Source organism: Solanum tuberosum, unplaced genomic scaffold, assembly GCF_000226075.1.
Source record: "Solanum tuberosum cultivar DM 1-3 516 R44 unplaced genomic scaffold, SolTub_3.0 scf00128, whole genome shotgun sequence".
In the NCBI taxonomy this organism is placed as follows: Eukaryota; Viridiplantae; Streptophyta; class Magnoliopsida; order Solanales; family Solanaceae; genus Solanum; species Solanum tuberosum.
In genome coordinates this window covers 1,445,781-1,470,016 of record NW_006239053.1, presented here as the reverse complement: position 1 = coordinate 1,470,016, position 24,236 = coordinate 1,445,781, and the positions used below count along the sequence as shown (strand labels likewise).

The window sequence follows — 24,236 nt, the reverse complement described above, 5'->3', positions numbered from 1 at the left end:
GTTTCATTACTCTTTCTCAATTACCGATGCGTATGCCTTGACCACATTCACCAGAAGGTGCAAGTAGCACCATTGAGTATAAATTAGACAAGTCTGTTTTATGTAGTTTATGTTTTTGTCGATTTACTGATGCACCGGTTCATACGTGCACCATAGAAAATGTTACAAATAGATGAGGTAGACTTAAAATGTCAAAAGGATGGGCCATAAATTGAAGTTGACATATTTGAAAAGTGGCATAATACATAAACATGATCATTGGTGTCAGCTAATAACTATGATCTTTGGGCATGCACAAATAGGTACTTAAACTTCATAAAATTGAGCAAATAGACACATTCGTCCTATATGGCACCCTACATGGTAATTTTGTGTTCTACATGGCATCTTACGTGTATTATGTCACGTAGGACACATGTGTCTACTTGTTCAATTTTATAAAAGTTTAAGTGTCTACTTGTGCACACTCAAATTTGGAGGACATAGTTATCCGCTGAAGCCAAGTTAAGGGTCATATTTATATATTATGTCTTGAAAAGTACATATAATCTTATAAGTAACATAGTTATTACTGTAAAGTATTTATTAAAAAATAGTAATGGTCAAAGTAAAATGTCTTTGATACCCCAAATAATGGTCTAATAAAAACTTTATCGACATTCGACCATAATTTAATTTTTTATAAGTCTTGAGGATTATAATTGTAGTAATAAAATTTAAACGGTGAACTGAAGAACGGTTATTTGAGTAAATCAGGCACTGAAGTAATAAGCACGGGCCTTTTGATTATCCAGATCTAACATTGGGTCCAAAATTCGGCCCATGTAGTACTCCATATGTATATATATTGTAGATTTGTTTCAAAACAAAAACCCTCTTAGAAACCCTATTCTCCTGCCCCTCCTTCTCTTCCCTTGTTCTGTCCGTGTGCCTGGCAGCCATGGAAATTGACAATCCGAGGGCTGAGCAACCGGCGGCAACCTTACCGGCGAAACCCAGCTTTCAACCTCTAAAGGCCCACGAAATCTCAGACGGCCATGTCCAGTTTCGCAAAGTTACAGTCCCACAGCATCGGTACACTCCACTGAAGAAAGTATGGATGGAAATCTACAATCCAATCTTCGAGCAGATGAAGATTGATATCCGAATGAATCTCAAGAAACGTCGGGTCGAGCTGAAAACCCGAACCGATACTCCCGACATCAGCAACCTACAGAAGTGCGCTGATTTCGTTCATGCTTTCATGCTAGGGTTTGATGTTTGTGATGCTGTTGCTTTGCTCCGTTTGGATGAGTTATATGTGGATTCGTTTGAGATCAAGGATGTGAAGACGCTAAGAGGTGAGCATTTGTCTAGGGCTATTGGTAGATTGTCTGGGAAAGGAGGAAAGACGAAATTTGCTATAGAGAATTCGACGAAGACTAGGATAGTAATTGCAGATAGCAAGATACATATATTGGGATCGTTTTTGAACATTAAGATTGCTAGAGATTCACTTTGTAGTCTCATTATGGGGTCTCCTGCTGGTAAGGTTTATTCCAAGCTCAGAGCTGTTACTGCTCGGGCCGAGATGCTTTAATTTTTGTTATTGGTTTTGTAGGATGTTTTAAGTATCAAATTTTGATTTTGTTGGAAATTATTGGTAAGTATTTTTGTACTGATATGTGGCTTGGAGAATCCTGAGACTTTACCAAGTTATGTTTTTTTCAATAGATGAATACTTTAAGTATGGGGTGATTATATGTATACGAGGTGAACCGAGTTACTATTTTGTTTTTGGTTATAGCTTAGTATCAATGTTGTGTGTGTTATCTTATACATGCTTATGTTGTATGATTATTTGCAATTCTTATGTGCTTTGTCAGACTATAATATGCTTATTGCAATAAGATAAGTTAGTTAGGTTACCAGTTCATATTTTCATTTATATGTTAGTTAAGTTTCTGGTGTATGCACACTCCACTTGTGGGATTACATTGTGTATGTTGTTGTATGTACAAGTACACATAGTACTCGCACACTCTACCCTCCACGGACCTCACTCGTGGGGCTACTCTAGTTTTTTATTGTTGATGACTTAGTTGTCCTTCTCATAGCAGAGTTAAAGTTTTTGATTGCTCAACTGCTTATCTCAGAGCAGAGTAGAATAGAGTTTGAGAGCGATTTGTTGGCGTCTATAATTTTCAGAATTATTGCCTGGATTGTTCATTACTTATCACTGGTCTGTGTTTCTTCCCCACTGTACATGCCAGATATGCTCATAAGGCTGCACGGCTGCATAAACATATTATTTGATTGTATTGAAAAGTACATCTCCTTTCTGACCCCTACTCATCCATTTTCACTCTGATTTCATTGTTCTTGATTTTAGCTACCTTTTGCCTTTCAATAACTCTGCTATTCATCATCACACGCTCTAATTTTTTCTATCGTGTTTACAATTATTGGGGATGTATTCATATTCTAGCTTCTATACTTGTATAAGTGGAGAATTTTCATCCTCCAGCCCAACCCAAACTTGTTTCCAGTGGGGGTAAGTCCGTCTTCACTTTTACTTTAGCCATACCAGGTCTGGTTGTGCTTCTTTGTAGCTTCATCTGGTACTAAAGGTGTGCTTACATTAGTGATCACTTCTCACATGATTATCAATTGTCCATTAAGCTTGATAATCTTTAAATTGTGATATAATTGTGTGTTGGTAATTTTCTCATGTCCTGTGTCCCTAAAATATGCATTTGACTCCTCGCTGTTTGAATTAACAGTGTCTTTATGTCCTTTTTCCCCCTGCTCCATGGTCACAGTCTGGATCTTGATAGCATGATAGTAGATAGATAAACCTTTCGGTTGAATTTTATGTTCAAGTAATACACCTCTTCCTCTTCGTGTGTGATCCTCTCCAGACTGATTAATGATTTGTAAGGCTGATGAGGTCAAGTCCTTAAAATTAGTACGAACCCTTATGTTCAAATGACTAGCCTTATTGCTGCAATACCTGTTTTATTTGTCTTATATCTCGCCGGTTGCCCTTTGCATCTCTTAGTTGCGTTAGTTGCTTCGATCGAGTGGTGAACTCTTGCTTGTGAAGTTGAGATTTCATACCGAAATACGGAATTTTCCTCTTTGCTTATCAACTCTCAGAAATTTTGTTTTGTATCTGAGGGCATCTCCAATCCTATACTCTATTTTACTCTCCAAATATAGAGTTTTTTTTTTTTCCAGACAATCAATTTCAACCCAATTCTCTATTTCTCTCTAAAAAAAATATGTTTTTCTCTCCTCAATATTATATTATTATTTCTATTTCATTCTTATTTTCTTATTTCATACTATAAATCCTTTATTTCCTTCTCCCAAATAATTACTTTATATAATTTTCATGAGATAGAAAAAAATATTTTTATAAATATTTTATTTAATATAAAATTATATTTTATTCTAAATTTTTAAATAATATAAATCGTAAGAAAATATAATATAATATATAAATTAATGGACAAATTCAAATAAAAGTGAAATACAATTACATAAATATTACATATACTCAATTTACAAAATTATTATGTTGCTCCCATAAATGTTCTATTAATGCATTACGGAGTTCAAAATGAGCATTTTTGTTCTTAATTTTTTTATGTCTAGCTAAAAATTGTTCAAATCGGAGATTTTCATCTACCACCATTTCTGTCGTTGGAGTTGGAGCCTCTACGACATCTTGAATTTGTGCATTAGGATTCCGTTCATCCTCAATTATCATGTTGTGCAGTATAATTAATGTAGTCATTATAATATGTATTATATTGTTATCTTGTATTTAAATAATATTTTTTTAAAAATATTATATTACGTTTAAAAAAAATTATGAATATTAGATATTTAATTAATGACATTATATGTAAAATAATAAGTTAATTAGAAAGTAATAGAAATAATAATAAATTATTAAAAAGGTGAAATAGAGAGTGTAAGAGTAAAATAGAGGTGGATTGGAAATGGTCTTGTCCAGCCTTTTTAAATTTATCAGGAATTGGATTCTCCAGAGTGTTAATTGGCTATGGCTATGGCTAGTTTGTTTAGTCGTACAATGATTAATTTAGGTTTATATATCAATTCAAATTATAGATATGCTGAATAGGAAAGATTAAAATAAATTGAAACATGTCTATTTTATACCCCTACTAATAGCACAAACCTCATTCCAAATAATAATATATATTCCGTTTAATAAAACTTATGTCATGTGAATTTAAATTTATCATAAAAAATTACTGAGTCACCAAAGTTACGATAATATGATAGTCATTGAGTAGGACAAGATACCCAAATTGTTAACAACCAATTAATCAATTTTACAGTTGCCCATAGTACACTCCCACAAAATTACTCTGATATTAACGAGCAAATAATCTTGTCTGGCCACTTATATCAATTGAACAATAGAAATAACCTCTTTAAGCGTTTTATGTATAAAAATAAAAATTTCTTATAGGTGACCATGGAAATCTCTTATAAAAAAGTCAATACTGAAACAAATTTGTAAAGGCTACAAAATTGAATCTTCCTATATTAAACCCTTCTCTTAATTTAATTAATACACCATGCCAATTTCATATGTTTTATTGGGGACCATGTGCTTCATTTTTTCCTTTATACTTTTTGTATCTTTCTTATTGACCTGTTCTTTTTCTTATTCTTTTTGGGCACTTTGTTTCAGCATGACTAGCAAAAAGAGTTTAGTTTGTCTATAGAATCCTTATAAGTATTAACCAAATTACAAGCATATTGGGTCAAAATGATTTTTTTTCTTTCTGTGTTTGTATTACGATCGATTAAATTCAAATTTGTATATTGTATGATTTATTTATAGATGCAATGTTTCCAAAAAAAAATCATCTTCTTTTCTTTTGAGTTGAGAATCTATTAGATATAATTTCTCTATTTCATATACGCGAGAAGTTAATGGACTACGATTATATATATTTTATTAAACTTTTGATTATAAAATTACATGAGATATATTATTTTCATTGTTGTGTAATTATTCAGCAAGAATAACTTTTATGCATGTACATTAAATATACACCAACCAAGTAGTCTTCAACCATCCACCTTCACCTCTAAAAGGAGTAGTAATTGCCAACCTATCCTTCCTGTGATCCAACTGTCATTCACAAGTGCAAACTTCACTTCAGAGTACATTATTTTTTTTATTATTACTATTATTATTAATAATATTTATTTATTTAATTTGTGTATTACTTTTCAGGTAGCTTTGTTTTTGGTAATTCAAATGGATCAAATCGTTATATAATATCTGAATTATATATGGATTACATTATGTCAGCGGCGGCTCTAATAAATCGGTGGCCTTAAGCCAAATCCGAATGGAGGCCTTAAATTCAAATATATATTTTTTATGAAGTTTATTATAGCTAATTATTTAATTTTTCTTGAGACATAGTATTCATAATTTGTCGAACTTCTATTACTTCTTTGCTTTTTTATGAAAAGATTTTATTTTCTATAAGCAATACTCTATGTTTTTTTTTTAAAAAAAATACTTACAACCTATTTATTTTTTTTAAAATGAGGCCCCTCAAATTTTGGGGCCTAAGGCAATTGCTTTTTTTTCAAAGTCGTTGAGCCGCCCCTGCATTGTGTTAACATTAAAGATATGTTTATTATTCAAAAGAAGACTACAAAATTAATTTCTTAATAGTACTATATATTAAAATTATTACTTAAACACAACAAAAAATTAATAAGAGAAAGAGCTAGAGCTTAACGTCCGCATTATATTTTATAGTTAAATTTAATTTAAGACTTGTGACATCTTTATATTCTTTCAATTTCATCAAATATCTTGAAAAATTATGAAATTACTTGTACGTCTGGATTTTATATTCAAACATATTATATTCTTTTGATAGCTTCAACAATTCACGAAAAAAAATCATTAAAAATATCGTAATATCTTAATTAAAAATATATAAAATATATCAGTGTGATCACATAAGAAATGTGAGAGGGAAAAACTATAAATAACAAATCAATTAATATTTTTTTTTTTTAAAAAGACGTTCACTTTGCTAAGTATTATACTCTAATATTTATTTTAGTAGAGACAATTATACTCTTATTATCTCAGCAACATAAAAAAAATAAAAAAAATCGATAAAATAAATACGATGTATATTCAGTTAGCTGTTAATAGAAGAAAAAAAAAACAGATTCATTACAAAAAAGCTGAAATTCCTTTTACCATTTCTCCACCTCTCACTCTTCACTTTGTACTTGGCACTAAACACTCCTCCTTCTTCTCCATTAACACAGATCCAAATCTCTTACTACTTCAGCTCAAGCTAAACGGGTCGGGTCGGGTCTTATTCTGCGCAAAATGTGGTTACTGCAACTCGATGAATTCGATTTGATGTTCATGTTTACTGTTAATTTCACCTCAGAACCTCAGTATTACTCCTAGAACTTCAAGTGCTTTCTCTATTTTATAGGTAATTACACTGCGATTTCATATTGTTTGTTGAAATTTATAATTTTGTATTTGTTTAGCTTGATTTCTTTTGTGTTTTCTGCTAATTTTGGTGGCAGATCTGTTTGCTTATTTGTTTCCTATTTGTTTGGCATTGTTAGATTGAACAGTCAATTTTTATTTATTTTGAAATATGATTTTTGAAGGTTTTCTGATAGTATTTTTTTTTTTTGTAGCTTTAAATTTGATTTTTAAAAATTAATTAGGAAATCCGTGATGAATTCATGCAGAAAATTAGACTCATTGGAGGGAGGAGTATTAAGTAGCGGCGGAGCTAGGATTTTCACTAAAGTGATTGAAAAATAAAGAAAGAAATATAATGATAAACTATGTATGATTTTTTTCTATTTCTTTTTTTTTGAACTTGTATATATGGTATGATTTTCCAGCTTTCACCCCTGGCTCCGGCGGTGGACTATTAAGTAGCAAGACCATGTTAGGTTCTGTATGTTGTTCAGTCTTCAGTGTTTGCTTCTTTGATAATGTGGAAGTACAATGAATTGAGAAATTGAAAATGTTGTTAGTCATTATGAACTATCATTGGATTATATTTGTGTAAAGGAAGCTTAGGATTCCCTATTACTGGGACCTCATATGAGTTGGGGTTGTTCAATAGTCTTAATTAACCCAACTCTCTTTGACATTTACTTGAAGAAGAATTATGAATGTGGTAATAGGTAATCCCCAACCCCCAAAATAGTAATAATAATAATAATAAAAATCCCATGATCTGGTAGATTTTTTGATGTAGTTCTTCTTCATCAACTGTTTCAAGCTCCAACCTTGAATAAGAATTATCATGACATCAGGATTGAAAAACTTGTAATTAAATGGGTTAGTCTAGTCCCGGGTTGACTTGATGGAGTGGTTATTTTCCTTCCCGTTGCTTATTAGATACTATCATGTTAGAATACTTAAGTGCTAGCTATTTGTATGTTTTTTTTTTTTTCTCAAAACATCTCTTGTTTATTAATAATATAATTACAAAAGAGGGTGACCTAAGGCCTAACACCATTTCTCACACGTAACACCAAAAAAAAAGAGTTTCCATCCCGGAAGGTTTCTTCTTCAGTTAGAGTTTTTACCAAAACCGAGGGTGGCTCATAATGCCAACCAGAATGGTTTTCTTTTTTTGAACCTAAAGGAGGCAAGGTTAAGTTTATCCATCCTCAGAAGGCTTATTTGTATGTATTAGCTCTTGCTCTTCTACTTCAAGACTCTTTTGTTCATGAAATTGAGAATGGAATATTTGTGAACCAAAGTTTTTTCTGTTAAATGTTTCTTCTTCTACTATATTCTTTTCTAATCTCGCTAATTCTTCTGTTTTGAGCTGTTTAATATTGTACATGGTTTGGTATATCTTAGCATCTTTTTATTTTATTTTGGTGTAATCATTCATCCATCTGTAACATTTTCGCCCACTTCATTGTTAAGGTTTTCGTTATTTTTGGCTTAGAAAGTGATATGGCAAGGTTTCTGGTTTTTGTTTCCAGCATCTCTTTTGCATTTTGTTTATTTCTTGGCATCAGTATCTATGAGATTGAATAGCTTTTGAAGTAATTATAAGTTGTTAGTATGGTGGATATGATTTTTAACCAAGTCAGCAGAGCTTTCATCATACTATGTTATTTGACTGACTGTTTTTTTCTTTTTTTTATTCTTCTTTTTATTCCATGAGAACATGATTAGTTTTATTAATCTTCTTCTGTAGATGGTGAAAAATTAGTTAAATGTAGAACAATTACTATTTGGCATTCATAAGAAATTGTATAAGTCTAGTTCATTGCTAAGTGCTTTTGGAACGAATGTGCAAAGAGAAACATTAGTTGGACACATAATAATTGTTAATTGGAATCCATAAAAAGTTATCCAGTTTTAGTTCATGAAAATTTAGTGCAGATTCCAAACATATTTCTTGAGGATATTCTTATATCTTTGACTGCATAGATGCTTGCTATGTCAAAATGTCTTTGTTTATCCTTCCTCTCTCACCTTTGGTGTTTGTTTGGTTCTCAAAATGTTTATCTACTGAATTATTCCAGGACGACCACAATACTGGCAGCATAGTGGCTTTCAATCTGTTGAAGGTTTCCTCATGAGAATCTACCACACCAATCAACTGCTACATTCTCTTTTTGTTGTAGCAACTCTTCTTTCGCTGTGCCGTGGTGATCTAAACTCAGACAAACAAGCCCTTCTTGACTTTGCTGCAGCAGTCCCACATGGCTGGAAGATCAACTGGGATCCTGCCACTCCTATTTGCTCATCTTGGGTAGGCGTTACTTGTAGTAATGATGGAGCCCATGTGGTGGAAGTACGACTTCCAGGAGTTGGACTCATTGGTTCACTTCCAAAAAATACTTTTGGGAAGATGGATAGCTTAAGGATTATCAGCCTTCGATCCAATCGTCTCAGTGGAAACCTTCCTTCCGCTATCACTTCACTTCCTTCTCTCCAATTCCTGTTCTTACAGCAAAATAACTTATCTGGACCTATTCCTTCTTCTCTTTCAAATAAACTGAATGTTTTGGACCTATCTCATAATTTCTTCACTGGAAAGATACCTGAAACAATTCAGAATTTGTCTCAGCTAACAGGTTTAAGCCTCCAGAATAACTTGCTTTCTGGACCCATACCCAATATTACTCTTCCAAGGCTAAAACATATTAATATAAGCCACAACAATCTTAATGGTTCTATTCCATTATCCCTCCAAAAGTTTCCAAATTCCTCCTTTGTGGGGAACTCACTCTTGTGTGGACTACCCTTAAATCCTTGTTCACCTGTTCTACCACCATCCCCTCCTTCCCCTTCCCCTTCCCCACCTGCACCCTCCCCAAACACTCAAGAAAAAAGTTCAAAAAAGAAACTTAAACTAGGAGTTATTCTTGCTATTGCTGCTGGAGGGGTTGTGCTGGTCTTGCTGCTAGTTGTGATCCTCGTTTTGTGCTGCCTGAAAAGAAAAAGGGGTGATGGCAGAGGTGTGCGGAAAGGGAAATCTCCGGGTGGAGGAAGGAGTGAAAAACCGAGGGAAGAGTTCGGTAGTGGGGTGCAAGAACCTGACAAAAATAAGCTTGTTTTCTTTGAAGGCAGCTCTTACAATTTCGATCTCGAGGACCTATTGAGGGCCTCAGCTGAAGTGCTAGGAAAGGGGAGTTTTGGAACTGCTTATAAGGCTATTTTGGAGGAGTCATCAACAGTGGTGGTTAAAAGACTAAAAGAAGTCATTGTGGGGAAGAAGGACTTTGAACAGCAGATGGAAATTATTGGTAGAGTTGGACAGCATCCAAATGTGGTTCCTTTACGTGCTTATTATTACTCCAAGGATGAGAAGTTACTGGTGTATGGTTATTTCTCAATGGGCAACTTGTCAATGCTCTTGCATGGTAAGGCATCATATGCTCTCATCGTCATTTCCTTTTTCTATTTCTAGCGTTTGGTGGAGTAACTTGATTCACTCTTTGTGATTGAATGCCTGATAGTAAGCTTCTAACACAATACAAAATGCACTCAAGTAATGTCCTAAACGAATCTAAACAATGTGAGTTTGAACTTTTAAACTTGTGAACTGGTGTGAAAAGAAGCATTCTTTCTTGTAGCTTATTGTAAAGTTAGAGAAGAAAAAGTCTTCTTTAGAATATATGCATCAGTTTGATCTTTATAGGTCTATTATATGAGTATAAACAGCTCTTATGTTATTCTGTATCTATTGTTTCTGTAGCAACATATTGACACTTGCTGGCTTTCTTTTTCTTATCACTGGTAGTTTATTGCTCGCACTATCTTGCTGTTTGTCTAACTGGAAAGCTGCTAGTGCTGAAGAATTTCATGTATGATATACCTATTATCTATCCTGGAAGACTACACCAGAAGTGAATTCATCTTCATTCACTAACCTGCATAAACTTATCAATGTTAAGTATACTGCCAATGATGTTACGTACTGCTGATATTTCTGTTCTCTAACCCTATCAAACCCCACTATCATTTAGGAAACAGGACTCCGGGAAGGACTCCATTGGACTGGGAGTCGAGAGTTAAAATATCTCTTGCAGCAGCAAAGGGTATTGCCCACATCCATTCAATGGGTGGTCCAAAATTTACTCATGGAAATATAAAGTCCTCAAACGTCCTACTCAAGCAAGATATGGAAGCTTGCATCTCAGATTTTGGTTTAGCCCCTATAATGAACTTCCCTGCAGCCCCATCTCGATATCCAGGGTACCGTGCTCCTGAGGTGATAGAAAGCCGAAAGCATAGTCATAAATCAGATGTCTACAGCTTCGGTGTCTTACTACTCGAGATGCTTACTGGTAAGCAGCCTATGCAATCACCAGGGCGTGATGACATGGTTGACCTTCCTAGGTGGGTCCAATCAGTTGTCAGGGAGGAATGGACGTCAGAGGTTTTTGACGTCGATTTGATGAGATTTCAAAACATTGAAGAAGAGATGGTACAAATGCTGCAAATTGCTATGGCATGTGTTGTAAAGGTCCCGGACATGCGACCCAACATGGAGGAAGTTGTTAGAATGATTGAAGACGTCAGGCAATCTAACTCCGAAAACAGGCATTCTTCAGAAAGAGAATAGATCCTATGATTCAAATGTGCATATTCCTTGGATTTCTGACTTGCAATTTGTAAGTCCTGTGAAATTCATTCGATTCGATTACCCAGTGCAACAACATACATGTTTTCTTTCCCTAAATTTTCTGATTCAATCCTATTGACAAGTGTATCTAGGAAAGTGTGGATTTGTTTTCCTTAGGAGATATAGTAGACAAGTTAATCATCTTCCTTTTTCTTTTCGTTTAAGAACTCTTGTCATTTGTTGTAAGATTCAATCTGCACTGCACTTATTAACATCTGATTTATGCAACATGTCGAAGCAATTCATTTGCTGTGTGTTTGGATTTTGGTGTGAAATCATTTTTATGGCATTCAAACACCAAGTAATTTATAAATTCTAGTGAGTACTGTATATTGAAATCGTTTATTTATACTGCCATGTGTTTTTATTTGTAAATATAATATGTTACACATTTCTATCACTAATTATGCAACTAGTCAAATAGAAAGTAGTTATAGTATGCATTGGCGTCTCCTTTTTTTTCTTCTTATTGTTTGCGTGACACAAAGTTGGAACCACAACAATTGAACTTCACATCACAAACATAGAATTTGAACTATAAAATTCGAACTTCATATTTCTGAAGTTTAAACTATAAAATCGAACTTCATAACACTAACACTAAAAGTTGATAATCATAAAGCTCGAATCGCAAAACTTAACGACACTGGAAAAATTAGAGGCAATATTTTTTTCCCGCTTTTTAATTAATGGCTAAACATTAAATAATTTATAAATTGGCTAAAATTCAAATATTGGTCCTAAAAGTGGTTACCTAGTGTTAGGGGTGTACAAAATCGAACCGAAAACCGAACCAAACCGCAAATCGAGTCAACCCGAAAAAAAAACTCGACTAGTGGTTTGGTTTGACTTGGTTTGGTTTTGAAAAAAAAAAATCGACTATATTTGGGTTGGTTTGGTTTTAACTAAAAAAAACCAACCCGAGACCAAACCAACCCGAATTTATATATATAATTTTAAAATTTTATTTTATACATAAAAATATTTACTTTGATATAATTTTAAAATATTTCTTATACTTTTTCATAGTTTTTATCTTTTAATATATTATTTCAAGTTTGAAACTTAGAATTATGAATGGGCTTTATAAATTTAAAAATCTGACACAAATGGTTTGGTTTGATATTTGAAAAACCCGAACCAACTCGGCTATGTACTCCCCTACGTTTAGTCATGTAACTAATACTTATTAAACTTATTTTAGCATGATTTAGTACTCTTAAATCATTATGACTTAATAATTTGTAATATTTGTTTTGCGCGTTTCATTATTATTTTTTTGTTGGATATTTTAGTGTCATTAATCATATCATATTGTGTTATATTTTTAAGAAACATCTTAGATAGTTGTATTTTGGTAGGACTAAAGAAATATTTGAAGTACAAGTAAATTATATGGTTTGTATGAATACTTTACTGGAAAAACCCGAAACAATCCGAAAAACCCCGAGGTTGAAAAAGCCGAGTTTTATTGATTTGGTTTGGTTTATAAATTTAAAATCCGACACAAATGGTTTGGTTTGATATTTGAAAAACCCGAACCAACTCGGCTATGTACTCCCCTACGTTTAGTCATGTAACTAATACTTATTAAACTTAATTTTAGCATGATTTAGTACTTTTAAATTATGATCATTTTTATTATGACTTGTTAATTTGCAATATTTGTTTTACGCGATTTCATTATTATTATTTTTGTTGGATATTTTAGTGTCATTAATCATATCATATTGTGTTGTATTTTTAAGAAACATCTTAGATAGTTGTATTTTGGTAGGATTAAAGAAATATTTGAAGTACAAGTAAATTATATGTTTGTATGAATACTTTACCGGAAAAACCCGAAACAACCCGAAAAACCGAAAAATCTGAAAAAACCCGAGGTTGAAAAACCCGAGTTTTATTGATTTAATTTGGTTTATAAATTTAAAAATCCAACACAAATAATTTGGTTTGATAATTAAAAAACCCAAATCAACTCGACTATGTACACCTCTACGGGCTAGTGCCAATTCTACAAGCTATGTGCACATTATGACTTCAGTAGACTATTCTGCAGCCTTGCTTCTGGGCCCCACTATAAAATATGGTTACGAATAGCATTTCGTATACGTAATGTAGAAATAATATTTATTTTCTCCATTCCAATTTATATACATTAGAAATAATATTTATTTACTTATAAAATAGCAGATTGTTTGAATATTTTTTAAAATTTATAAATTATAAATATTTATTCAGCTATAAAATGGAGTAGATATTTTAAAATTAAATAGTTAAATATCTCATTTTTTTGGAATGGACTAAAAATGAGTGTGTTGTATAAATGGTAACAGAGTGAATGTTGTTTTCTATTTCTTCCATAGGATTGGCTCAAAACCTAATCCGAGCTCTGCAAATCTCCATTCAATTGTCTTCCACATCTTCCTCCTCTTAATTCAGGTATTTTTCTGCATATTATTGTTAATTAAGAATATCTAGGATTTTCCGCATGAACAATCCATTAGATCTCGTAGTTTTATCTGTTTGAGTTATTATAAGCTTCAGTTTTGTAATTCTGTGACCTTAATTTGTGTGTGTAACTGTTTTCTACTTTACTTGAATATGGAGATCTGTGGATTTTGATGAAAAAATTGTAATAATAATTGCTTAGGACTTGGATTTGAAGGTATACGGGCTGAATTATGGCATCGAAGCGCATATTGAAGGAGCTTAAGGATTTGCAGAAGGATCCTCCCACCTCATGCAGCGCTGGTATGTCTGCTGTAATTCCTATTTTTGCCTTCCACTTCTGGTTGCTGAACTTATGTGCTAGGTTTGTTAGCTGAAGACCAATAATTAGGTCAGCGTGGTTGAATTTCCGATGTTTTCTGCAGTTTTTGTTTTGCTAATGCTTCTAGTTTAGAACAAGTCTGATTTAGTAGTTTGCTGAACCTATTTTTTGGTTTCTGTACTAGCAGAATTGCATGATTTAAATGTCTGTTTCTGTAAAAATTAGTGGCATTAGCCCCCGGTGGTAGCCTAGTTGTCCAAGAGCTGAGTTAGAGTAAATATGTTAGCATCCAAGATTCAAATCTCAGTAGAGGTGAACTAGGTGAATCACTCCCATTTGCCTATGCTTTGGTGGATAAGGTCATACGATACATATACTAGTTGGAGGTAGCTGGTATCGTTGGTGTACTCAAAAGTGTCTGTTAGCAAGCTTGGACACTAATGTTATGGAAAAAACATTATTGGTATCATTAGTAGGTTGATCCGTTACGAGTTAACAGCAGCTGAATGCAGATTTGGTTCTCTTTTTATTTTATTTTTCGAGTTTTACTTTTGTTATATGATAGTGGTGTCCGACCAGCTTGTGTACAACCCTGGTTGTATTGCATCTTTATATTGGTTTCTCTTTCTCACTTCTGAGAATTTAACATTCAATATATGGCTCTCTGAAGATTGTGAATGTTACTTATAATTGTCTATCAAATTTCTGTATCATTCTTTGTTGTACTTCTCCTAATGCATATTTTGTCATTTGTCTGATGAGGAATTGTTTTTTCTCTTAGATTTAGGTGCTGAGTGTGATTATACATTTGTTAAAGTGGGTACTTTAATCACATGGCTGTTATGTCGATATTAAATAGCATATTTTGTAAAATACAGGTCCAGTGGCTGAGGATATGTTCCATTGGCAAGCAACAATCATGGGGCCTACAGATAGCCCTTATGCAGGAGGTGTATTTTTGGTCTCAATCCATTTCCCTCCTGATTATCCTTTCAAGCCTCCAAAGGTATGCCTATGCTCTACAGCATCCTTGTCCAGATCTGTGTCTGTTCCTTTACATTCTTTATTGTTATAAGCTAGAGAGTATCAGTTTGCATGAATTTAACCAAATACAAAGGAATCAACTGAATGCATCACAAATATGTGCATATAGGTTTCTAAGAATAATTTTCGTCTTTTCATGAAATCAGCAGGAACTTTCATGAATGACACCTCACCTGCTTAGCTGTGTCCATATAGAATTGAATGATATTAAAGTTCAAATTACTGCCTACTTCGCCATCTCTGGTTTTTATTTACAGTAGAATGTAAAGATCACATTGGCATGCTTCCATCAGCGCTGAAAAGACAGCATTGAACGAGAAGAAATCTAAGGCAAGGCTGGTGATGTGCCACTGTGTTGAAGGGTCAGACAGAACGCTAGCATTAAAAATGCTGACATTTGTTTGTCAGCGTGGTTTTTTGATTTACATACCACAGAGATAAGACCACAGACTTACATGGTGGAATACACTCAAAATTGACAGATAGTTTCATATCCCTTTGGAAAGTTTCAGGAAGTCTTGGATACTAGTTACGACTGCTTGTAACTTCCTTATGATCTTTCCCCACTACTTGAAATGACATTTGAAGTTTTTTGTTGAGAAGTTTATGTTTTCTCTGCTCTCTTATGTTCTGGTGCTAAAGTGAGCTGGTACTTCAGGGTGCTGTTCAAGATTATAGCTGAATCATCATGGGCATTAAATCTTTTTATCCATTTTGTTTTGTCATGCCTATAAGTATGCTAGTCTTTTACACCAGAGAGTCCGCACAACATAATGTAGAAGATGGCTGGCGTTTGTTTGCTGTTAGATTAGTTTTACCTTCATGGTGGTTCTGTAGGTTCTAAGAATTTTGTTTGTTTCAGGCACTGTTTGAAATTTGCAGAATGAGTTCTTCTCTGCCAATTCTGAGAATGTGTTTGATTAATAGTTGTCGACTAGTTTTGTGGTGATGAGACAAGGCTGATCTTTTTATTGTTTATTTGTTTCAGGTTGCATTTAGAACTAAGGTTTTCCACCCTAACATCAATAGCAATGGAAGTATATGTTTGGATATCCTTAAAGAGCAATGGAGTCCGGCTTTGACCATATCTAAGGTTTGTATCTTGGTCTTTGTTTGTGTCCCGATTAAATGTTGCTATATTTTTTTCTGGTCTTAGATTTCTTGATGAAGGTGAGTCCTAGCCAGAGTCTAGATTTAACAAAATGATGATGATGGCGGATGATTTGGTGGAGATGGTCGACTTTTGTTATGTATTGTTGTCCAGACTTGTTGAGTTTTGATCTCCTCTCTCTTTATAATTAAGGACTTTGAGGCATTGGAATCATGGCTCGGTAGGCCAAACAATCTGACCTGGAGTATATTTAGTTAAAAAAGCTTTATGTCAATATAAATGAATGTGAGAGCTGTGATTGGCAAGTTATACTGTGGCTTTACTAATGTGATAGTGCTCTGGAAATAGGGTGGTTTAGACTGGCATGTTTGTATTTGAAGAGAGAATGCGAGCAATAATGCCAATCAGAAGGAAGGATAGAGTAGAAGAGGAAAGAACAGTAACTAAACATTATCATGACTTGTTTCAACTTAAAACAGTAACTATACAACAACATACCCATTATAATCTGTGTAGGATCTGGGGAGGGTAGAGTAGAGTATATGCAGACCTTACTTCTACCTCAAAGGTAGAGAGGTTGTTTTGACCCTCGACTCAAGGAAAAGTAGTCCAGAAAAAAGTAACAGAAGTCAAAAAGATATTTATTAATAAAGAGATATCTATCATACTATGCCCTTCAAAACATGCTTGCCTTAAATAACATATTTGTTATTTTCCTTTTCTCCAACTGTCAGATGTCAAGCAGCACCTTAGCAAGTATGATTCCATTTAGAATAAAAGAAAGGAAAGTGAGGGGAAGTATCATGCTCATTTCTTTAATAAAGAAAGTCAAGTGTGATATCTTTTGACATTTAGGCTCCTATTATATAAGTACTTACTTTATTATTGTCTGATGCAATGACTAGTCCTTCTCACTTGCTTCTGCTAAATCTTTGGTAGAAATTAGGTGAACTACTTATGGCACATTTTGTCTCTCTGTCTTCCCTTTTCCCTCTAGTTGATGTTGATGCAGATGATTTATTTATGTGAAAGATAATTTAGTGGTAATATTGAGCTGTTACTGCAGTAAAATCTTTTGAGCAATACCTGCCACTTTAGATTGCTCTTTTTGCTCCAGAAATGGTATTCCTACAACTCTCATATAATCAACTAATTCGATTCTTCTATTTTATGTTCTTTGTTTTGCTTGATGTCCTCTTGTTTGCATGTTTCTATTAAACTATCCAAAATGTGATGAGAATCAGTTTATGTACCAAGTCACCACTAAACCTTCTGGAAAAAGGGCGAGGGAAAAGATTCTGTTGTGTGTATGTCTTATTTTTCAATTGTCTTTTGGATTTTGTCTCACGCTGCTATTTTATGTTTTAGGTCCTGTTGTCCATCTGCTCTCTATTGACAGATCCAAACCCAGATGATCCACTTGTACCAGAAATTGCTCATATGTACAAGACTGACAGGGCCAAATACGAGACCACTGCTCGTAGCTGGACTCAAAAATATGCGATGGGATAACGGCAAGATTGTCCTCGGGTGTGTCTGAGACACTTTTAATTTCAACTAATTCATTTTGCTTTCACTCCTAAATGCAATGTCTTCATTGTGCTTTGGATGAAAGAACAAAATGTTGGTAAGGAAATCAGTTTACATAGACTCCGATCATGTCAAGGTTGTCAAGACCGAGATGTTTCAATATGTGAATATCTATTTGTTGAATTTTGTGAGGGGAGAACCTGAAATGTAATTTTACTTTGCTCCTTCCTAAGTTTCTTGTATGGGTGCTATCTTTTGAGTGGCAAAAATTCCAATGATTAAACAGCAACTATTCTCTGTATGAGACCATTTTCCTGTGATCTGTTATGTTATAAGTTGTGCAAAGCAGGTTCTTGAAAATCTGTGTAGGTAGCTAACGATGGCTCGCTGCCCTCTTCCATGAGATAAGTTCTCCCTTGTATTTTGGTCTTCAAAATTTGACTGTTTCCTTCATGTGTGTGGAGATATCGGGGACTCTGGATTCAAGGCTTTTGGTCATGTCGTTTTAGGACAGCTTCAGCCTGCAAGAGGTGCTGACGATTCGGGTGAGGCTAATTAATGTGATGGATTGAGCAGATGATTCTAGAAAAGTGGGAACCACCGTCTGCAGGACGTAAGGGCGACTGACTCTAATGCACACTGAGGTCATTATCTGAACCTTGGGAATCGTTTACTTATGAAGTTATTGTGCTAACTTTCTTAACGCATCCCCTCAATTTCGTGAAGAGGTAAGCACACGATAAGCAGTGTGTCAATAAACCAATTGTAAGTATGCGGCTGGTGTCCAATAGTAGTTATTTTTGGAAGAGTAGTTTGTTCTCTGTGTAAAAGTTTTGCTTGTGTATGGATCACTTTCGAGAAGGGGTCAAAAGTATGGAGGTGCAATTAGGAAGCTCCAGATGTTAGAGTTGCATTATTTTGAGGTGAAATTTGTCTGTTAGTATAATTGAGTTGGAATTTAAAAATAAATAAATAAATAATTGAGTTGGAATTAGAAGGGGTAGGCTGATTGTGCAAGAGTGGGTTAATAAAGAAAACTATTTGTGCAAATGATTATCACTTGGTTTACAAGCAAACAAGTCTTTTCAGCCTATAGATTAGATTAACGTGCCATACTATCAGGCCTTCTTCTTTTTGCTTCTTTTTCAAGTTAAACATTTCGATTGTTTTTCTTGATGAAAGACATTTGATGCTTAGTTTAACTCGTGTCAATTGTGTGAAACACACAGTTAAAATTTCCGTACGTATTATATGCTAGATAAAAACTGTTGCCTAAAGAGAATAGCTTCTTTTTAGCTTTCTCATGGATTTGCAGTTGAAGACAAGGTGCGTCAACTTCGCAATAGTTTCCTCCTATTATCTCTAATACTTTTGTGGACTGATATGAAGCCTTCATTATAATTATGAAAGGGAAAAGACTCAAATATGTCATCAAACTTTGAAGAAAAGGTTAATTTATGTCATCCATTAAAAGTTTGGTTCATTTATGCCATTTCCATTTGAGAAAAGACTCATTCATGTCATTATTTGTTAACTGAAATAACATAGATGAGCCATTTTTTTAACATGTGGTATAAGTGATTTTTTTTCTCAAAGTTGGATGACATATTTTAAGCCTTTTCCCTTTTAAAAGACGATTTAATTAATGACGTGGTTGAATCATAATTGATCACATGTAAAAAATGGTTTTGCAAAACTAGAACTATTTTCAATTAACAAATAATGACACGAATGGGTATTTTATCAAATGGAAATGACATAGATAAGCTGAACTTTTAAAGATGAGCCAAACTTTTAACGGCATAGATATATCTTTTCTCAAAATTCAATAACATATTTGAAGCTTTTCCCACTATTTAAAAGGAGGCCCTTAACTCATTATAGAACCTCAAAGAAATCGTAGAGAACCAATGGAGGCTTCCTTGCAATTTCGTATTCCAAAATCAAGAGAAAATTGTGCAAAGTTAGGTAAAAAGCAAAATGCAAGTCCAGAGACTTTCTGCTATGTATAAATACAAAGAAAAGAAAGCCGGGGCTGCCGGGTGTGGGGCTGGGGGTGTTTGACATGTCTAAAATCACCAGCTGTAAAGAAGATCCCCTCTTGTTTTTAGTAAAGTATAAAACTAAAATTTTTACTTCTTCCATTTTAAATTTATGTAACGCTATTTGATTGGACACATAACAAAAACATAAAAAGATATGTACCGTTTGAAATAAGACTTAAATATTATGTGACTATGATAAATTATCTCAATAAACATAAATGAGAATTTTAAAGTCGAGTTAAGTTATTTTTTAAATATACGAAAAATGACATTCTTTTTTAGACAAATTAATAAAACTTGTCACATATATTAAGACCAAGAAGATCCTATACCCATTTGGTGGAACACTCTGCGTTTTAGTCCACTTGCACTACACTTCTCTACTAGTTGCAAACTTTCTCTTAAAAATATTGAAGTTATCTATAGAACATGTTCAAATAACCTAACATGAAAAATCAGATAGTTAACTAACTGAACTATTAAAAAATTTCAAAATTCATGGCTATGTGGAATAGAACCCTTTAACCTCTTTCAACTTAAAGACTCAAATTGATAGACAAGGCGTATTTTTTTTACTCATCTCTGAAACTTTCATAGTTCTTACTTTTTTAATGACTCAAACATATATACTTCCTCAAGTTGGAAGGTAAAGAGTGCTTATTGACATCCACGGAAGGAAGTTTGACATGGTAATAGATAAAAACATAAAACAAAAGCATATATGTATAGTATACTTTAAAATTATATTTAGAGAAAAGACATAAAGTGACACATGAAGTTGTTCTGAATTTTCAAAAAGACACCTAAACTATGCAAGCGTTCTATTACCCCTAAACAATCTTGAACTGATATTATTACATCATTTTTTGTCCATCTAGCATGGAGAGTGTATGCACTCTCTTAAAGAGCGCGAACAAACTAAAAAAATGAATATAATTATATTTTTACAAGTATTTTGCTATAAAATATATTTTCTTGTTTTTCTTATTATTTTAACTTTTTCTCCTTATTATTTTTGTCTTTTTCTTTATTCTTCCTTCTTCAAAAATCATCTTCATTGTAGCTTCTCACTTTTAGTGTCACTTTTTACCATAACTCTACTACCCTTTTTTACTACTATTAGTTTAACTCTCTTCAATTTTAAAATTATATCTAAATATTTTATTACTTTTCGTAACAATTTGATAAACCCATTAGATTTCAAGATGATTAGTAGGTATTATTTAGTTTTTTATCCAAATTTCAATCAAATCTTTTCAATTTTCGGAGAATCCCGATTCTTTCAAAAATTATCATTTCTAGTTTTGAAGTTATATGAAAATGAGATAAATTAATTGATGATACCTTCAAAATTTTGATTTTTCTTATAAAAATAATTAGTTTTGTTATTTATAACTCAACAAAGTCTAGAAAATAGTATAATTTTGAAAAGAAAGGAATTTGACCGAAGAAGAAGAAGAAAAAAGAAAGAAAATGGAGGGGCTCATCTTGACGTGAGGGTGGGATGAGGTGAGGGTGAGAGGTGAAGAAGAAGAAAAAAAGAAAAAAAATGGAGGGAGGGATAGCTTGAAAGTAGAGGTGAAAGATGAAGTAAAATTTAAAATGAAATTAAAATTAAAGTAATAAAATTAAAATAAATCAAAAAGTAAGAGAGAGAAATAAAGAAAAACTTAGAATGAAAAAAGTATTATATTTCAAATTAAATTAACACGTGTCACACAATAATTGGTGTGTGATAACACTTGCCATTTAAAATTTGGAATTGATCGAAAAATGATATAATAATATATCTTTGAAATTGTTTAGGGATAATAGGACGCCTGCATAATTAAGATGTCTTTTTCAAAAATTCAGAATAACTTTAGACGTGACTTTATGTCTTTTCTCTTATATTTATTACATCCAAATTTAAATTTTGTTGTGCTTCACATTGTATATGTCCCAGTGTGGAATCGGATCCAAATTGGGGCCCCAACCTGTTTCGTCTGCGTGGTATATGTGGCCTTTCAGAGCTGTATATTACTGTCCCATGCACTATATATCTTGAGTGGAGAGTAAAACTCCTACCTTCTCTGTTTATACTTCCTCTCTTTTCTTAGCTCTTTTTGGCTTTAGTAGAAGATCGAGAGTTGGAGTTTGTTTCCCGCCAAAAACAACAAAGAAATTAATCTCTTTTTCTTTTTCCACTCATCAACTTGTTTCTCAAATCATTTGTATAATTGCAACTTTTTCCACACTAAACTTTTTATACTCTTTTTTGAGCAAGAAGATGAACTTATGATGATACTTTCTTAATTTTTTTGGTGATCTGTTTGCTTTCCGATCTTTTAAATCGAACTGTAATTTTAAGTTTTTGGTATACCATGACGGAAAATTCAGTTCCGTTGATTAAATTCACTCAACACATAGTAACTACAAACAAGCATGTTTTTTCTGAGCACAGTGAAAAATCCAATTCAGAGTTACAGAGAGTTGTGAGGATTATACTTACAGATGCCGATGCTACAGATTCTTCCGATGATGAAGGCCGGAATACTGTACGGAGAGTGAAGAGGCACGTGACGGAGATCAACCTCATGCCGTCTCCCAAATCGATCGGCGACAGAAAACGAAGATCGGTTTCGCCGGATTCTGACGTCACTCGTCGGAAAAAGTTTAGAGGCGTTCGTCAAAGGCCGTGGGGTCGTTGGGCAGCAGAGATTCGGGACCCGACCCGTGGAAAACGGGTGTGGTTGGGAACTTATGATACCCCAGAAGAAGCAGCAATCGTTTACGATAAAGCTGCAGTTAAGCTCAAAGGTCCTGACGCCGTTACCAATTTTCCGGTATCAACAACGGCGGAGGTAACGGTAACGGTAACGGAAACTGAAACGGAGTCTGTTGCCGACGGTGGAGATAAAAGCGAAAACGACGTCGCTTTGTCACCCACCTCAGTCCTCTGTAACGATGATTTTGCGCCGTTTGATAATCTAGGGTTCTGCGAAGTGGACGCTTTTGGTTTCGACGTTGATTCACTTTTCCGGCTGCCGGATTTTGCTATGACGGAGAAATACTACGGCGAAGAATTCGGCGAGTTTGACTTTGACGATTTTGCCCTTGAAGCTCGATAGTGTACGAGGGGCTATTTCATCTATTTTTGCAAATGGGTTCACACTGGTTAGTTGACTGGTGACGTGGTATTTTTGGCGGGAATATATATAGTGATTAGCAGTCTCTATTCATACGAAGACTTTGTGAGAGATTTTTGTTTTTATTTTTCTGTTAATTGTGGTGAACATTGTAATATGAAAAATTTTGTACGGTGAAATCGAGTTAATTAACGATGAAGATAAGGAGAGTGAAGGGGGATGTGTGTATTTTACTGTCGAGGTGTGTTTTATAATTCTGGAAAAAAATAAGTTATTATTTTTATGTTGGAATTGTAAAATCGAGACTATTGGAAATATCAATTTTATTCGTAAAAACAAAAGAAAAATTCTATATTATATACCTCTAGATTGTTAAACATGTTTCTTCTTGAGCTTTAATGATATAATTATGTGCACTTATTTTCTTTTGAACGTGTAAAAAACTTGAAGTGGAAACAAATTGTTTTTAGGTCTATTATACAAAATTATAAATAGTCAACAAAGTTACTCTATTAAATATATATTGTGAGAGCAATGTGCTAATCTAAAAAGATGTATGAAATGAGAAAGATTTTGAGAATTTTAAATCAAATATATTTTGTTTAAGATCTAAAACATAATTATTATTATCATTATTATTATTACAATAGTAATATTTAATCTTTCTAATGACTAAAGAATTTTAAAAAATTGCTACTTTGTCAATGTATGTGGAATAAAGTTGACCATAAGATACATTCTTTAATTAAAATTAAGAATTTGCTATTTTAATGTAATAGAAGAAATTAATGATACTACTTATACAATCAATTCTTTTACTCCATCCAATTCATACGTTGATATTAAATTTTAAAAAAAGTATTAATATATACTAAAACATATTTAATTTTATTTTATTGGATGTCCCCTTCAAGACGACATCAATATTATTCAACATTATATTTTATTTAAATATTATATTTTCAAGCTATATATGTGTGACACGTAGCTACTAACAAATAGATATTGAATTTTCAATGTTATAGCACAACCACAAAGTCAGGGCGGCTAAGGAGTGATAAAAATTCCACAAATCAAAAACTTTAATACTTTCTCCATTTTAAAATAAATTATGTTTTCAGCTTGAATAATAGATACGGTCTCTTAAGAAAATTACTCAATTCTATAAAATAAGTAAAAGTAATTTTTTGATGATGTAAAATGTCATGTATCAAACAATAGTAATTTTATTAATAAAAACACCACGTATTTTGAAATTGAGAGAATATGAAAGAAAAAAAGAAAATAATTCAATAAATTAAAAAGTTGGAAAAAGAAGATAAATACGAAGAAATAGGACTGAGTAGGGTCTATTGGTTGGTGACCAAATAGATCCGAAAGCAACTATATATATATATATATATATATATA

At 33.2% G+C, this 24,236-nt stretch overlaps 4 protein-coding genes across 4 annotated transcripts; all 4 read left to right on the top strand.

Moving 5' to 3' along the window:
- The first annotated feature begins 860 nt into the window (after positions 1-860).
- On the top strand, positions 861-1,783 carry LOC102579439 (RNA-binding protein pno1). Its single transcript, XM_006350831.2, has one exon. It carries the CDS (start codon positions 941-943, stop codon positions 1,577-1,579), a length of 639 nt encoding a protein of 212 aa, XP_006350893.1. The 5' UTR covers positions 861-940; the 3' UTR covers positions 1,580-1,783.
- Positions 1,784-6,210: 4,427 nt separating this feature from the next.
- On the top strand, positions 6,211-11,457 carry LOC102579114 (probable inactive receptor kinase At5g58300). The gene is made up of 3 exons (XM_015310238.1): positions 6,211-6,506; positions 8,587-9,930; positions 10,537-11,457. Exons 2-3 carry the CDS (start codon positions 8,640-8,642, stop codon positions 11,133-11,135), a joined length of 1,890 nt encoding a protein of 629 aa, XP_015165724.1. The 5' UTR covers positions 6,211-6,506; positions 8,587-8,639; the 3' UTR covers positions 11,136-11,457.
- A 2,118-nt stretch (positions 11,458-13,575) lies between these two features.
- Positions 13,576-17,880, top strand: LOC102577791 (ubiquitin-conjugating enzyme E2-like protein; the record flags this gene model as incomplete). Its single annotated transcript, NM_001288198.1, is given in 5 exon segments — positions 13,576-13,637; positions 13,864-13,949; positions 14,847-14,974; positions 16,001-16,105; positions 17,492-17,880. Coding segments are annotated over 4 exon segments (447 nt in total). The 5' UTR covers positions 13,576-13,637; positions 13,864-13,879.
- Positions 17,881-21,661: 3,781 nt separating this feature from the next.
- LOC102578223 (pathogenesis-related genes transcriptional activator PTI6) lies at positions 21,662-23,035 on the top strand. The gene has a single exon (XM_006350828.2). It carries the CDS (start codon positions 22,062-22,064, stop codon positions 22,806-22,808), a length of 747 nt encoding a protein of 248 aa, XP_006350890.1. The 5' UTR covers positions 21,662-22,061; the 3' UTR covers positions 22,809-23,035.
- Positions 23,036-24,236: the final 1,201 nt, after the last annotated feature.

What these genes read in the sequence shown, in the direction of transcription:
- LOC102579114 (XM_015310238.1), top strand. Translation starts at nt 8,640, where the DNA reads ATGAGAATCTACCACACCAATCAACTGCTACATTCTCTTTTTGTTGTA. An exon ending in CTTGTCAATGCTCTTGCATG is followed by an intron (nt 9,931 to 10,536) that starts GTAAGGCATCAT and finishes ACTATCATTTAG; the next exon opens with GAAACAGGACTCCGGGAAGG.
- LOC102578223 (XM_006350828.2), top strand. Translation starts at nt 22,062, where the DNA reads ATGACGGAAAATTCAGTTCCGTTGATTAAATTCACTCAACACATAGTA.
- LOC102579439 (XM_006350831.2), top strand. Translation starts at nt 941, where the DNA reads ATGGAAATTGACAATCCGAGGGCTGAGCAACCGGCGGCAACCTTACCG.